General features: G+C 56.4%; 5 protein-coding genes across 5 annotated transcripts; 4 read left to right on the top strand and 1 right to left on the bottom strand.

Annotated features, from left to right (window-relative positions):
• Positions 1 to 855: 855 nt before the first annotated feature.
• Positions 856 to 2,664, top strand: TRIREDRAFT_80746 (aryl-alcohol oxidase; the record flags this gene model as incomplete). The annotated part of the gene is made up of 1 exon (XM_006968013.1): positions 856 to 2,664. One exon carries the CDS (start codon positions 856 to 858, stop codon positions 2,614 to 2,616), a length of 1,761 nt encoding a protein of 586 aa, XP_006968075.1. The 3' UTR covers positions 2,617 to 2,664.
• A 2,383-nt stretch (positions 2,665 to 5,047) lies between these two features.
• On the top strand, positions 5,048 to 6,813 carry TRIREDRAFT_67024 (uncharacterized protein; the record flags this gene model as incomplete). Its single annotated transcript, XM_006968012.1, has 4 exons — positions 5,048 to 5,307; positions 5,410 to 5,754; positions 5,877 to 6,269; positions 6,372 to 6,813. 4 exons carry the CDS (start codon positions 5,048 to 5,050, stop codon positions 6,811 to 6,813), a joined length of 1,440 nt encoding a protein of 479 aa, XP_006968074.1.
• A 277-nt stretch (positions 6,814 to 7,090) lies between these two features.
• Positions 7,091 to 8,287, bottom strand: TRIREDRAFT_80743 (uncharacterized protein; the record flags this gene model as incomplete). The annotated part of the gene is made up of 1 exon (XM_006967945.1): positions 7,091 to 8,287. One exon carries the CDS (start codon positions 8,285 to 8,287, stop codon positions 7,091 to 7,093), a length of 1,197 nt encoding a protein of 398 aa, XP_006968007.1.
• A 788-nt stretch (positions 8,288 to 9,075) lies between these two features.
• On the top strand, positions 9,076 to 11,741 carry TRIREDRAFT_66985 (uncharacterized protein; the record flags this gene model as incomplete). Its single annotated transcript, XM_006968011.1, has 2 exons — positions 9,076 to 11,436; positions 11,622 to 11,741. Coding segments are annotated over 2 exons (2,481 nt in total), but the record flags the coding sequence as incomplete, so codon positions are not given.
• Positions 11,742 to 12,756: 1,015 nt separating this feature from the next.
• Positions 12,757 to 13,209, top strand: TRIREDRAFT_110433 (uncharacterized protein; the record flags this gene model as incomplete). The annotated part of the gene is made up of 4 exons (XM_006968010.1): positions 12,757 to 12,868; positions 12,911 to 12,972; positions 13,004 to 13,048; positions 13,090 to 13,209. The coding sequence occupies 4 exons, from the start codon at positions 12,757 to 12,759 to the stop codon at positions 13,207 to 13,209; spliced, it is 339 nt and encodes a 112-aa protein (XP_006968072.1).
• Between the last annotated feature and the right edge of the window lie 1,689 nt (positions 13,210 to 14,898).

Raw genomic sequence — 14,898 nt, 5'->3', positions numbered from 1 at the left:
CCGGTGCAGCCACTCAGCTGAGGCTACAAGAGATGCTGATTGGCTGGCGAAGGAGTTGCCGGGAGACTCCACCGACTCGGATGCCGAACCGCCGTGAAGATGGACAGGGATAATGCACCAATGAGAGCGACAAGAATGACCGGGAGTGACGCAGATTGGCAATTAATGGGCCAATGGAGGCAAAAGGCGGGTCGGCTGTGGCTTGAATGCCGAGATACGGGCGCCCTCAGCCTCGTGGTGGAGCAGCAGCAGCAGCAGCAGCAGCAGCAGCCCTGCATGGTTTCCCCGTTTCTCTCTGGACAAGTTCGGCTTCTTGTTTGGAATTGCTTCACCAGCCTTTCATTTCAAAACTCACATCATCGGGCACACAGAGTTGCTAGTGTCAACTTCTTTTCTGGTGCTTCGGGACTTTCAGGATGGCGCCCGTGGAGCCTCGCATAGGAGATGCCGGAGCCGGTTTGGGATGCCTCGACGCCGAGATCCGTGATGATGGTGGTGGTGGTGATGGTGATGATGACGGTTGATATTCGAGAGGAGTTATGAGGAGTTTGAAAAGATATAAGATGGACGAGATGGACAGGTTCGGTTTCCATCATCACTCACAGCTCCGCATCAATCAGCAGCAGCAGCAGCATCAGCATCAGAATCATACTCACAATCATCCATCTCCAGATTAACCATCACCATCCATCACATCCAACTCCTCTCTCTGTACACAAAAACACCAAGCCACAACACCATCCAGTTGTTTCCAGCAGCAAGAGACTTCACATCGTATCGATCTGGTACAGAAACAGCCGCTTGTTGATTCTTCTTCAACACACCAACCAAACGGATTAAATCACCACCACCAACATGGCCATCACTGTCCCCATCAACTCGGGAGACCGCTTCGACTTCATCGTCGTCGGCGGCGGCACTGCCGGCAACACCGTCGCCGGCCGCCTCGCCGAGAACCCCAACGTCCGCATCCTCGTCCTCGAGGCCGGCGTGGCCAACCCGGAGCAGCTCGAGGAGATCATGACGCCGTCCAACGCCATGAACCTGCGCGGCAGCAAGCACGACTGGGCCTACAAGACGACCATTGTCAAGCGCGACGACTACGAGCGCATCGAGAAGCCAAACACGCGCGGCAAGATCCTGGGCGGCAGCTCGTCGCTCAACTACTTCACCTGGATCCCCGGCTGCAAGGCGACCTTTGACATGTGGGCCGAGTACGGCGGCGACGAGTGGACGTGGGACCCCCTGGTGCCGTACCTGCGCAAGAGCGTCACCTACCACGACGACGAGGGCCTGTACGACCCGGACCTGGCCAAGATTGGCTCCGGCGGCGGCCCCATCCACGTGTCCCACGCCGAGCTGCTGCCGGAGCTGGCGCCCTTCCGCGACGCCCTGACCAAGGCGTGGACGTCCATGGGCGAGCCCCTGACGGAGAACATCTACGACGGCGACATGCTCGGCCTGTACCACTGCGCCGACAGCATCTACAAGGGCCAGCGCAGCGGCAGCTTCCTCTTCCTCAAGAACAAGCCCAACATCACCGTCGTCACGGGCGTGCACTCGAAGCGGCTGCTGGTCGACTACGCCGACCGCGTCTGCAGGGGCGTCACCGTGACCCAGGCCGACGGCACCGAGCTCAGCTTCTACGCCGACCGCGAGGTGATTCTGTCGCAGGGCGTGTACGAGAGCCCCAAGCTGCTGATGCTCAGCGGCATCGGGCCCGCGAGGGAGCTGGCCAAGCACAACATCGACTGCATCGTCGACTCGCGCCACGTCGGCCAGAACCTGATTGACCACCCGGCGGTTCCCTTTGTCGTCCGCGTCAAGGACGGCTTCGGCATGGACGACGTCGTCCTGCGCAAGACGGCGGCCAACGCCGCGGCCCGCGCCGCCTACGCAAGGGACCACTCGGGCCCGCTCGGCTCCGGCTTCCTCGAGATGGTCGGCTTCCCGCGCATCGACCGGTACCTGGCCAAGGACCCCGTCTACAGCAAGGCCGTGGCGGCCAACGGCGGCAAGGACCCGCTGTGCCCGGACGGCCAGCCGCACTTTGAGCTGGACTTTGTCGCCATGTTTGGCAGCGCCTTCCAGTGGCACTTCCCGACGCCGAAAGAGGGCGCGCACACGACCGTCGTCGTCGACCTGGTGCGGCCAATCTCCAAGCCGGGCGAGGTGACGCTCAACAGCGCCAACCACATGGACCAGCCCAACATCAACCTCAACTTTTTCGAGAGCGAGCTCGACATCATCGCCATGCGCGAGGGCATCCGCTTCAGCTACGACCTGCTCACCAAGGGCGAGGGCTTCAAGGACCTCGTCGTGGACGAGTACCCCTGGGACATGCCGCTCGACGACGACGCCGAGATGAGGCGCGCCGTGCTGGACCGGTGCCAGACGGCGTTCCACCCCTGCGGCAGCGCCCGGCTGGGCAAGACGATTGAGCAGGGCGTCGTCGACCCGGCTCTCAAGGTGCACGGGGTCAAGAAGCTGCGCGTGATTGATGCCTCGATCATGCCTGTGATTCCGGACTGCCGGATCCAGAACTCGGTGTACATGGTTGGCGAGAAGGGGGCTGATTTGATCAAGGCTGAGCACAAGGATTTGTATCTGATCTAGGGTTTGCAGAGTATATGCTATGGATTTTTTTTTTCTTTTGTTCTAGACCGAGTTTGTTTGTTCTCGTACATAAAGAGCGAGTTGTCTTGCTAGATGAAATTGACTGATGCTTGCTGAACACAACGTCTCTTGTTGAGGATAGAGTGCCAATCTGACATTTGACCGTCACCACGCCAACACATTATCAACACATACCCTATAAAACATAATCATCAGCGAAACATCACCGAAACTCAATCTCCCACTCCATGCCATGAATCATCATCTCCATCGCCAACTGAAACACCACCTCCACCAACTTTCCGCTCCTCCATCCACTCACCAGCCCATCCCTCACACCCTCACACCATCACCCACCTCATCACACGCTATGACTACTACCACGCACTCTTTCAGCCGCATCCAAACCACCACCGAACCCTTTGCCGATACAAGATAGACCAAAAAAAAGAGACTTATGCAGGGACAGCACAGCATCTCCACTGCATCCTTCTCCCACAATATTAGTCTCCCGCAAGGGTTTATCGAACAAGGGGGTCTCTGAGAAGAACAGAAGGCGACAGCGAAGAAGCTGGAAAAAAAAGGGTGTGGGTGCCATTCGATCAAGGCACCGATGCATCAAGCCATATAAATAGCATCGTCACCATGTTCCCCCTTCAAGCAGGATACATCCATGCATCTTCTCCCCTTGTTTTCTCTTCTTCTCCCCGTAGCATCACATCACATCATCACCATCGTCAACAGGGGAACCCTCACACTCACACAGTCAGTCCACTTACACACACACACAGACAGAGATTCTCCCCACCAAATCGCCAACACCAAACAAGGATTATCCCCCTCCTTCTAACCAATCAATCACACCCACCACCATCTTGTCGTTATAAATAAACCCGAGCATCAATTCCTCCCCATTCGATTCTTTAGCCGCCGACCCTCTTTCGTCACAGCACCCGCCCAGCGAATCAAACCCCTCTCCTCCCCCGCCAGTTTACCACCCCTGGAAGCACCCTCTCTCGACAGGGGGGTTCTTTTTTGTCGCCTATGTGACGCCCCAGAAAAAGAAAAAAACAATACAACAAGCATCAAAGGAAAACAAGTCAAGAAAAAAAAAAAAGAATTCATTCATCCCCCCGGCTTTTGTTTGCTTTGTTGTTGTTGCACGACATGTGTATGAAGAAAATCGTGCACGACAGCAGCTGGTTGGACATTCAACGATGCACACTCTCGTTGGTCAACCTTCTTCTCCTTCTTCCCCCCTTTCACTTCCAATCCAACATCCCTCCCATCTGCAACAGCTTGCTGCTCAGCTTCTCATCCTCCCAACTCCCAACCAACAACAACAAGACAAGTTTCACAATACTATCCGCTGCATGGCGGTGGAAACTCTCACGATAGGGCTGGCTGACTGACGCCCCGGAACCACAAGGGGGCCCTGCCCACATGTGTCCCATGCAACCTCCTCTTCCTCCTCCTCTTCCTCCTCCTCTTCCTCCTCCTCTTCCTCTTCCTCCTCCATGCCCCATCCTTGGCTTGTCCAAACCACCAGTAATCAATACTATCCCGTTCCATAGAATCATTGCCGTGGTTTCGTAAACAAGGTATTACCAGCAGCAAGCACTAATAAGGCAGTACTCCATATACGTGCATATTACCTGCTACTCCATACATACTCCCATGTGCTCTTGGTCTCCCCTTTACGCGCCCGGCCCTTGAACTGCATGAGCCCGGGGGGGGGGGGGGGGGGGACCTCTTCTTAGCGCAATGCATCTCATTCCCTCACTTCATACCGAAAACCACCACCACCACCACATGCACTCTCCAGAGTCAAAAATAGCTCCCAAGACGCAGGGGCAAGCTTTCTTGGCTCCGTTTCCGAGCAGCTCGTCATCATCAGTCTTGTTTCCACAGATTTGCCTTCTGATAGTACTGCGGGGCGTCGTCACTTTTCCTTTGTTTACAAACTCGGCCTGTGGGCATGTTTCATGTTATTCTTGGTGTTTGTCGTCGTCGTATTAGTGGGAGCTGTGTGTTTTTGATATATATCTTACACCCTCGCCCCCCAGCTGTCCCGTCCTGCCGGGCTCCTCTCTTTTTTTCCCCCCTCCCCTTCTTCTCCACGACGTTCGGTCCCGGACGGCGGCGGCAGTAGCAAGAAGCAGACAAAGTCAGACAGCAGCATCAACACTGCACATGCGTCATTCACCCAGGAGGAGAGGGTAAATGATCCAGCAACGACAAGGCACAGGAGAGAAGAAAAGCGACATCTGGGGGGGACCGACGATTTCACTCCTTCGCTTCTGTCATATACTGACTGTCGTTGTTGTTGTCCGACCCCTTTCTGCCTGTGAGAGCCCGTCTTGACATCCTCTGTCTTGACATCCCGCCTTTCATATTCCTGCCTCGACATTTCGTCCGAGATACCGCAGCCATGGCCCTCAGGGAACGCATCTCCTCCCCCCTCGAGGCCGGCCCCTCCCTCCTCGACGCCCACCACATCGCGCCTCATCTCCTCCCCGTCCTGGAATACACCTCCGGCCGCCTCGCCCGCAAGTCAATCCACCTAACCCTCATCATCGTCAAGCGCGACTACCAGCTGCTCAACTCGCCCATCTCCTCCTCCTCCTCCTCCTCCTCTTCTTCTCCTCCATTCTCTCCACAGCAGCAGCAGCAGCAGCAGCAACAACAGCAGTCCTGCTCCACGCCCGGCACCCCAGACTCCCCGCCTCCTCCTCTCACCGGCGGCAGCAGCAGCAGCAGCAGCAGTCCCGCCCGGCGGCTCGCCTTTTCAAGTCTCAAGCACCTCATGCGGTCCGCGTCGCAGCACGTCGTGGGCAGCAGCCCGCGCAGTGCCGCCGGCCCGCCTTCGTCGACATATCCTTCGACGGAACCGGCGTCCAGCCCGAGGTTCTGGTGGCCGCTTTCGCCGGCGTTTCCGTCGTCGCCTCCGCCAATGACGCCGTCGACGACGACGACGACATCGTCGCTGACTACGACGGAGAGCAACGGATCGACTGCATCTAACAACAGCAGCAGCACGGGTAGTCTTCGCTGCTTTCACTCAGGAGACTTGTCCCCGCGGACCGACAAGATCCTCAAGAGCACCCTCATCAAGGCGGGCAACAAGTTTGGCGTCGGGTAAGCCCCAGGACATATCCCACCCCCCTTCCCTGATCACTCTCATTCATCCATCCTCCTTGGTATGAACAAAGCAAAAAGAACACACAACGTTGACCACTAACTTTACCCCCCCATTCCAGGAGCGGATGGCTCGTCCCCCTCACGAGCCCCAGCACCCGCGACCTCACCACCCAGCTCTACCACAGCTCCGTCGTCCAAAACGAAGTCCTCTTCTCCTCCGACGGCCTCAGCCTCCTCACCCTCGACCGCCTCTACAGCATCAAGAGCGCCCTCTCCAGCTACTCCAAGTCAAACTCCCCGCTGCGCCTCGAGGACGCCGTCGACGAGCTGCGCCGCTACGTCCTCGCCAACAACGGCGGCAAGGTCACCCGCGCCGACCTCCTTCGCTCCTACGACTGGCTCGGCGTCAGCGCCTCCGCCATCGGCGACCTCGACCGCATGTATCGCCGCGCGTACGGCGGGCCCGAGCTCGTCGGCGGCATCACAGGCATGCCGTCATCATCATCATCGTCGTCGTCTGCGGCGGCGGCGGCGGACAGGCCCCCGAAGCCGCCGTTTGTGCTGCATCTGCCGCCAAAGAACCGCTTCCTCGTCGACGACTGGGAGGACGGCAGCCTCAGTCCCTCGAGCACGATCCTCGACGACGGCATTGTAAACGTCGCCATGACAGCCGTCAAGTTCTCTCGACCGCCCACGCCTCGGAGAATCGGGCCCCCGCTGAAGCTGCAGACTGATTTCTCGCCAAAGTCCAGATCCCCTGTTGAACCGGACAAGAAGCCACCCGAGGTACCAAAGATCGAGGAGCCCGAAGAGGAAGCCCACACAGCACGGCCGGTCGATCGATCCGTGGCCTCCATGTGGAACACCCGCTTCACCATCGACCAGATGCTCAGCCCAAGCACAAACACGGACTTGCAGCCGCACTCGCCCGCAATAGGGCCCATGACGCCTCACGGATACGACGACATATCGCCAGTGACGCGCGGCGAATGGGGTTTCCTCATGGGCGGCAACGGGCTGAATATAGGCAAGACCGCTGCGGTGGAAACCTTTTGAATCTTCGTTATCAAGGCGGCGTGGTATCATGATTTGGCAACTTCTACTTCTTCTTCTTCTTCTTCTTCTTCATTCCCCTGTTATATTTATAACTTTCTACTTTGGTCTGGGCACAGCGAGGTGAATCGGCGTTCTTCTGGGGGAAAAAGGGGGGGGAGGGGGTATTCTGGCGATGATTACTTCGCACGTAAGAGGAAAATACACAACGTCTTCATGTCGCATAAAGGCTTGAATGTCTCCAAAGTGACTTGGAATAGGCAACGCTGCTGAAGTTTCGTCACCACCCGTAACGGCTCGAAGCTTCTCGGCGATTGCTTCTGCCCTTTGCAAAGCTCTCCTCCAACGCCTCCCGCTGGTTGGAAACATTCTGTACCAGCTGGCGGAGGCTGTGCTTGCCGCCGTGTATGGCGCGGACGGGATTGTGAATCTGCTGGTCGCCGGCAGCTCTGAGCTCTTCGTTGTGCTGATACTCTTGATCCATGTTGAAGTTGATGAGTTTCTTCGCCGTCTGTCCACTGCCTCCCCGCCCAAACAATTCTCTTCTCGCCGCTGCGGAAAGGTTCAAATCATCGGCAACGCTGTCCAGCGACTCTGTCGCGTTGGATGATGTCGCTACGGTGGCAGGCATATGGCCGCTGTTGACATGCTGCGAGTACTCGTCGAGGCCATTCGCGCCATACAGATCCGTCGCTTCCCCAGTCTCAAAGAGTGGTTCATAAGTGCCCCTTCCTTCTGTCGGCGCTAGTTCCGACGGTTCTTCCACGTGTAATGAGAAGAGTGATGTCTTTTTCGGAGGCGGCGCTGGAGCGGGAGCTGACTCTGGCTCTGGCCCTGCCGCCGAGGTCGTCGCTTGTATCGAGGCTGGTGACTTTGATGTCGATGTGGCGGAAGCGGGTGTCGCCGTGCTCTTTGTCGTCTTCTTTTTCGTATTCCGAGCAACCGACAGGGGTTTGAACATTAGTGGTTTGCCCACCAGCTTGACCTCTTCAGCAGGCTTCATTGTGTCCGGTATCGAGGGCTCCGCCGGCCGTTTAGGTGGTGGCAAGTTCAACCCTCCAGGCGCAGCGCCGTCTGCGCCGCTGGACGCGCTCGAGGCATCTTCTTCGCGGCTGAAGCCCCTTTCCGCACTGGTCTTGAGATTGATGCCTGGTCGAGTCTGGCTGCTGCCGGCGGGTTTGCTCAGCGTCGTCGCCTTGCCCGTGTTCTTTGGCGGTGGGAGAAACGAATTGAAGCCGGAAAAGAGGCCGCCACCGCCTGTGCGCGCGCGTTTCGCCGGCGGTTCGTCGCCGTTTGGTGCGCCTTCGCCGGCAGAAGAGGCGACTTGGGGGAGGTTGATGGTGATTTTGCCCGGGTTCGCTCGGTCGACGACCTTCTGGAAGGCAGGTTTCTTGGGAGGAGCCTTGGTGACGACGGGCTGGGCCGGCGCTTCGATTTCGGCGTCTGATTCCGAGTCGGAATAATCGACGAGACCCATATTGGTGGCAGGAAGAAATGGAATGATGAGGATAATCTCCAAGAGTGGCGTCGTGGAGGGCGATTCAAAGTTGCCTGGTTGTTAAGAGAGTTGCAGGAGAAAAGTTGGGCTGGAGGGTGTGACGTGAAGGTGGATCGTGTTCAGGGACAGCTACAGGGGATTTTTAGTGCATGGCCAACTGCTGCAGCAGCAACAGCAGCAGGATCCAGGCAACTCAGCTCAGTCACTCGTCTTCGAGATCCATGTCACCACAGAGCTGTTCAGCTTGTAGATTCGGCAGCTTGCTTGTAAGAGAGTGTACGACTTGCTACATGGTGCTCTCTCTCGTTGAAAGACAGTCAATCCATGCGCGTGCTCATCCCGATACAGAACCTTGGATGCCCCCCCCCAATCTCGCAGCATCGGCATCGGCTCTCCAGGCCCCGACATAACAGCGCTAAGGGTCCTCTAGACGCTACCCCACGCAGCTACGTTATTAAGCTGTTGACCTCCAATCTCAATCTCAACGGAACCCTCCTCCGCCTTGCACAACCAAAGCGAAGCAGTCAAGGCGTCAAACCTCCCACCAGCTGTGCCGAGCAACCATGTGAGCGCTCATGGCACACTCTTAGCATCACGTCCAAGCCCTACAACGCGTCTCCAGCTCGCATCGGGCTCGATTGCTCGCCAGCTGTTTCCACAGCCGCATCCCTCGCCATGTCTCTCATCCAGATTGAGGAGTGAGCCCGCCAACCTCCACGGCTTGCCAATGCGCAGAACGTCCCTCGCCAGCTAACTGATGCCCCAGGCTCGTCACGTACCAGCTTCGCACCGGCTACCTCAACGAAATCGCCGACGGCGTAGGCGAGCGCCTCATCTCCGTCAACGACAGCAGCATCAACACCGTCCCCTTCAAGTCCGCTGGCTGGCGGCCAAACTCGTCACACGTCAAGCGCACCCATTCGCCGCCGATCCCCACGGCCATCGCCTCAGAATACTTCCAGGCTCCCCGACAGGCTGGCCTGACGCTGGAAGACCGCTTCGAAGATGGCGGCATGCTGACGGGCGGCGGCGCCGACACAATGGGCCCGGGGGCGGCAACCAAGAGGCGCCGGCGCCGCGAGCAGATGGAGGAGGACGACAGCAGCGACTTTAGCGACGAGAGCGAGGACGAGTCGGAACATCGCGCGGCGCAGCAGATAAAGTTTGCCAAGATGCCCGTACGGCACCGCGCGGGATCCTCACCCGGTCAGGCCTCGCATCTTCAGCCCATGAACGTCTCCCCTCGAGCCCCCCGGCGGGGCTCCCAGTCGTCGCTCAACATATTGCCTGGACGACCAAGACGAGACACGGTGACTAGCAGCGAAGTATCGTCCGAGAACGAGTTCGACGTGCCAGCGGCATACAGGCACCGGGAGGCCGCGCGCGCAGCAACAAGGGCAATGAGGATGCAGGACAAGATCAACGAGGAGCCCTCGCAGGGCGTGCAGCCCGGTGACCCTTCGCTGCTTCGCGAGGAAGACGAGGATGACGATGACTCTGACGAGGGCTCAGACATTTCGGGAGAGTACGTGGCGAGCATCGACGAGGCCTCGATCCTCGATGTCGTGGAGAACAATCCCATCACCGCCTCTCCCACGCGGCAAGTAGTGGGCACGCCCCCGAGGAATTTCATGAGGCAGTCTACGATCCGCAACTCGGCACACCCGCCTCTGTCAGTCTTCAACGCGCTGCCGCCGCCACGCCCGATGAGCACTATCCGGCCCCTCAGCGTCGTCCAGCCCCAGAGCCTGCTCTCCGCGGCGCTCAAGGCCAAGCGGTTCAAGTCGAGCGTGCCGTTTCAAAAGTTTGCTCACCTCAACGGGGAGGGAACGCAGGGGGCCATTTCCGTCCGCATCTACGCCGCATTCTCCAAGACGCCTAGCAAGTATCTGGAAGTGCTCATCCGCCCCCGCGTGCAAACCGGTCAAGGAGTGGAGAGGGCCGTCACCATTGCCGACCTGATAGGGCTATCGCTGTACAAGTACAACGAGGAGAAGAGAGAGCCGCCGATTCCTCCGAAGAAGCGCAACATCAACTGGTATACGCTGGTGATGGTGGAAGAGGGCGGCGAGGTGGACGACGACTTCCCGCCCTTTGACAGGACAAAGCCCCTTACGTCGGCCACCACAGTCAACAACGCTCACCTGAGGGGCGGCGGACGGACGAGGTCCAATTCAAAAGTCTACGACGAGTTTGCTATTGTGGAAGCTACAGAGGCAGAGTACGAAGCCAACCAGAAGCAGACGCCACAGGAAGACGAGGAGGAAGAGGAAGCGCAGCCGACTCACGACACGATTGCCGAAGAGGGAACGCCCGAAAAGAGCGAACACGCGAGTGCCGGTGCCGGTGCCGGTGCCAATGCCAGTGGCAGTGGCAGTGGCATGCTCTCTCCGCCGCCTTCTGTGCATCCCCGTCCGAACCCGATCCTGACGACTGCGTACCGGCCCAACGTGCTGTTGGCGGACGCTCCCCAGACGCGGACAAACGTGTCCAACGCAATGCGGGGCCAGCAGAAGCTGCTGCGCATCTACATCATGTCGTCGGATGTGGCGGCAGGCCAGATGGTGACACTTGACATCACCACCGACATGTACTTTGCCGAGGTGCTGGACCAGGTGTGCCGCAAGAGACACCTGGACAAGGCAAACCATGTCTTGAAGCTGCCGGGGTCGGGGGCCCTCGTCATGCTGGACCGGCCGGTGTCGTCGATTGGCAACGTGACGGACCTGGAGCTGTACCGCCGCCGGTTTGCGACGGACGGCCCGCTGGCGATTACTGGCTCGCCGGGCACGTCGTCGCCCAAGACGGTGCCGATGCTGGACGGGCCGCCGCCGCGCAAGGGGCACAAGAAGGGGGGCTACACGCCGGGCTCGCACCCGCTGGCGCGCGAGGTGATGCAGCCGGACGAGCTGCCCAGTGCCAACTACAAGCGGTACACGGTCTGGCGCAAGCAGCCGATGCGCATCGTGGGCATGAGCGAGCGGGTGTTGGTGATTGACGGCGAGTACATTCACATTGTGCCGTCGTCGGGGGGCAAGGCGGTGCAGGAAGGGGGCAAGACGACGACGGTGCACTTTAGCAACGTAATCGGGTGTAAGGTGCCTCGAAAGCATCCCACCAACGTCAAGGTGAGTTGACACACGGGGCATGATTTCTCTCTTCTTTTCCTTGTACATGTCTGCTTGTGACGGCTTCCTGCAGTGGATGTGGATTAGGTCGTCGTGCGTGGCGAGCTCAGCCTCGTTTCCGGTGTACAAGTTGTGTTAGTATTTTGCGTTGGAGAGGAGAGGCTAACAGGGAACACCAAAAATAGCTCGTCGTGTACAAAGCCACAGAGAGCAAACGCTACGACTTTGAGGCTCGCAGCGCTGACGAGGCTGCCGAGATTGTGGCGGAGCTGAAGAAGGGCATTTCGCCGTATCGCGAGGTCTGAATCGGATGGTTTTTCTCTCTTCTTTTCTTTTTTGCTTGTTTTCCTTTGCGTTGCTCAAAAGGGGGGGGCGTTTGGAGATGTACAGGACGTTTGGCAGGCTGTCAAGTGGCTTTGAGTTTGGGTTACCTTGGGTATAGTATGTCTGTATGCTGCTCGTATAGTAGAGGGGCGTTACGCGGCCAATTGCTCGCCATTGACCTCTTTTTATTGATCTTTATATTCTTTGCTGCATTGACTGTGTATGTCCTGTGTATATATGAATGCCTGTCTGGGTTACGAGTCTACTTGATGCGAGGCAAATTGTACACGCGTTCAAGACGGGAGACTTGCAATATGGAATGTTGGCTGTATCAGAGCGTCGTTCTAGTGTACCTATGATGACGAGGCGGGGCGGCGTTCAGTCTCTAACGGTCACGATACCTACCTACCTAGGTACCTAAAGTGCTGCTGCTGCTGCTGCTGCTCCACGTCCCGCAGCGGAGCATCTTGGCTTTCGAGCTTCGCTAAGATTAAGGCAGGCAGGGTACCTTAGGCACCTAGGTAGTTGTCTATATGTACCTTGGACCAAAGTACCGGTACGATATTACGTGATTCGCAGGGATGATGGGGCTCCGTCTGTCGATCGGACAGCTGCACATGCAGGAGCATCGCATGGATGATTGGGGCGGAAAGGAAGGATGCCCAGGAGATGATGATGATGATGATGATGCCGGGTTTCGACTTGACGGGGCTTTTTGAATGATGGAGGGTAAATGACAAGTATGATTGAGTATTGGTCAAAGGCTGCGTGATGTCTTTTTTTCTCTGAGCTATTATGAACAAAGTGCTGATGCAAGTAGAAGAGAAGTGATGATGGGAAGGGCTAGTTTTACATTAGATAGATATGCATATTGAGCTGTTATTCTAGAAAACGACGAGGCTGGGCAATGACATGGTGGTGATAGTACTGTAGGTAGATTACCGTACATGAATTGACAAGATATGGCTTTTTTGATTGACGTTTCCGATGTACTAGATGGGACCAGGACCCTTTGCAGATGGATTCTGCCCGATGGAGAAGGAAGACGGCGATGCTGGTGAAAATACCTACATGTACACTAGATACCTTGGATGGCGTGGTATCGGGTGTAAGTAGCGGCGCAATGAAGCAAGGGAAATATGTATTACAGTCTCTACGAGAGAATCAATGGCTTGGCAAAAGTGTGGTATGACGGAGGCCGAGAAACAACAGGTAGGTACTATCACTTTCTTATTGTATGTAGGTAGGTACCTACATCTCTGGTTACTACTATATTCACATACAGCAGGTACGTACAGTTATTAGAGCGGTGAGTATCACAAACAAAAGAGCCACAAGGGATGGATGCCCAGAAATCCTGCTCTCAACTCTCCTGCTCTTCTCCTTGGCCGTATGACAAGAGTTGCCGCCTTGTCTCAGTCTCTTGTCGGTGACACGCAGGAATGCTAAGCCCTTCTCGCCACGCCTAAACATGTTTGAGTTCTTGTTCTTGTTCTTGTTCTTGTCCCCCGTCTGTCTAGTACCTTCTACCTAGGTAGTACGAAGTGAATGTGGTTGTACGGGGGAGTTTTTATCATCTCCCACAGAGGAGAATACATGCTAGGTACCTAGATGGTAGCACCAACAGGTCATTGCCTCTTCGCACAAGAAAAGAAACTCGTGCAATTTCCCCCCTTTTCTTTCCTATATTTTCCGCCCATGACGGCTGGGGACTTTTATTTTCTTTGTCTCGGCGAGAGAAGACGCCATCCAACGGCATATAGTACCTACCTAGGTAGTATACAAGTACATCTGCACATACGGGTACCGTACTCGAGACACAGCCGTCACCTCACCCCCAAGATCGCCGCTTTCCGGCTTACTGTCACGATCCCCTGCAGCTGCAACAGCCCCATTGAACAGGGGGGGTTGGGCTGTAATAACGTCTGGGCATTCAATCATTCATCAGAGAAATGCTCCGGCCAGGGAACGAATTCGGTGCATTTGACAGGCGCTGGACTTGCAGAACCGTGACGTATTATCAATAGTTTGGGTATGTTGATCCTGGAATTCCATTCACCTCAAAAGTCATCCATCTTTTCTTAGGTAGATAGACGAGACCAAGGATTATTCCCATGACAGGCTCATCCGTCAATCAACAGTACATGTAATCAGCCTTACCAAACCTCTCAAACCCCCAGAACTTCGACCTTCATACTAGCAGCATCAAAAGCGCAGCCCTGCACCTCTGTAGCATTCTATTTCCTCCCCCAAACAAAGATCCTCCTTAAAATGAACAATCAGCCTCGCCCCAATTTGAAAACCCCCATCCAGCCCATTCTCCCAATTCACAAGGCAAAAATGACGCCAGAACAAAGCCGTTGCACTCCGAGACACCCAGACAACGAAACTTGAATCCTCCCCCCTTGTGCCGCCCAAGCCGCGCCCCTGCTTTTGCATCCGCTGTTAATATTCGTTGGGCATGCGAAAAAGAAGGATTCTGAATCCTGCGGCGGCTGCTTGCTTGCTTGCTTAGTTGCTGCGCTGGCAAAAAATGCGTCTTGCCGTGGATGTTTTTTCTGTGAATAGCCGCTGGGTCTGCATCCTATGTACAAGACAAGAAGCAACAACCACAAACGGGCTATGAAACTGATAGTAATAGTACCTACCCAGGACAAGTTGCATCAACACGAATCATCTCTTGATTGGTACTACCTGGTACCAGAGTATGCACTACTACTACCTGTATACCTACAGAAGAGCTCATACTCGAAGTCGAGTCTGTGGCGGTGGCTGGTGCAAGAGAAGAACAGCCATTCCCATCCTGCATCTAGCCTTCTCCAACCCCCCCTGTCCTGTCATCTTTCCCGCCCCAAAGCCTCTCCTCCCTCGCCTACCCCGGTCCCAAGGGTCAGCCCGGTAGTAGTAGTAGTAAGAGTACTTGAGCGTCATGTACCGGCCTCATGCATGCAACGATATTACTGTACCGGCAGGGATGTTCTAATTCCTCTGATCGACTGCTCAGCAATTGGTATCATCTGTAGGTAGCAACTCACTTGGGCATCATCCTCCTCCAGCAAAACTGTCCCCCTCCCCCTCTCTCTCCCTCTCTCCTATGTAATACTTTCTCCCATCTTTCTTCCGTCTACCTTACCTAGA

This window comes from Trichoderma reesei (assembly GCF_000167675.1).
Source record: "Trichoderma reesei QM6a unplaced genomic scaffold TRIREscaffold_20, whole genome shotgun sequence".
NCBI classification, from domain to species: Eukaryota; Fungi; Ascomycota; class Sordariomycetes; order Hypocreales; family Hypocreaceae; genus Trichoderma; species Trichoderma reesei.
Note: the sequence above shows the minus strand (reverse complement) of the source record. Positions and strands in the feature narration are given on the sequence as shown.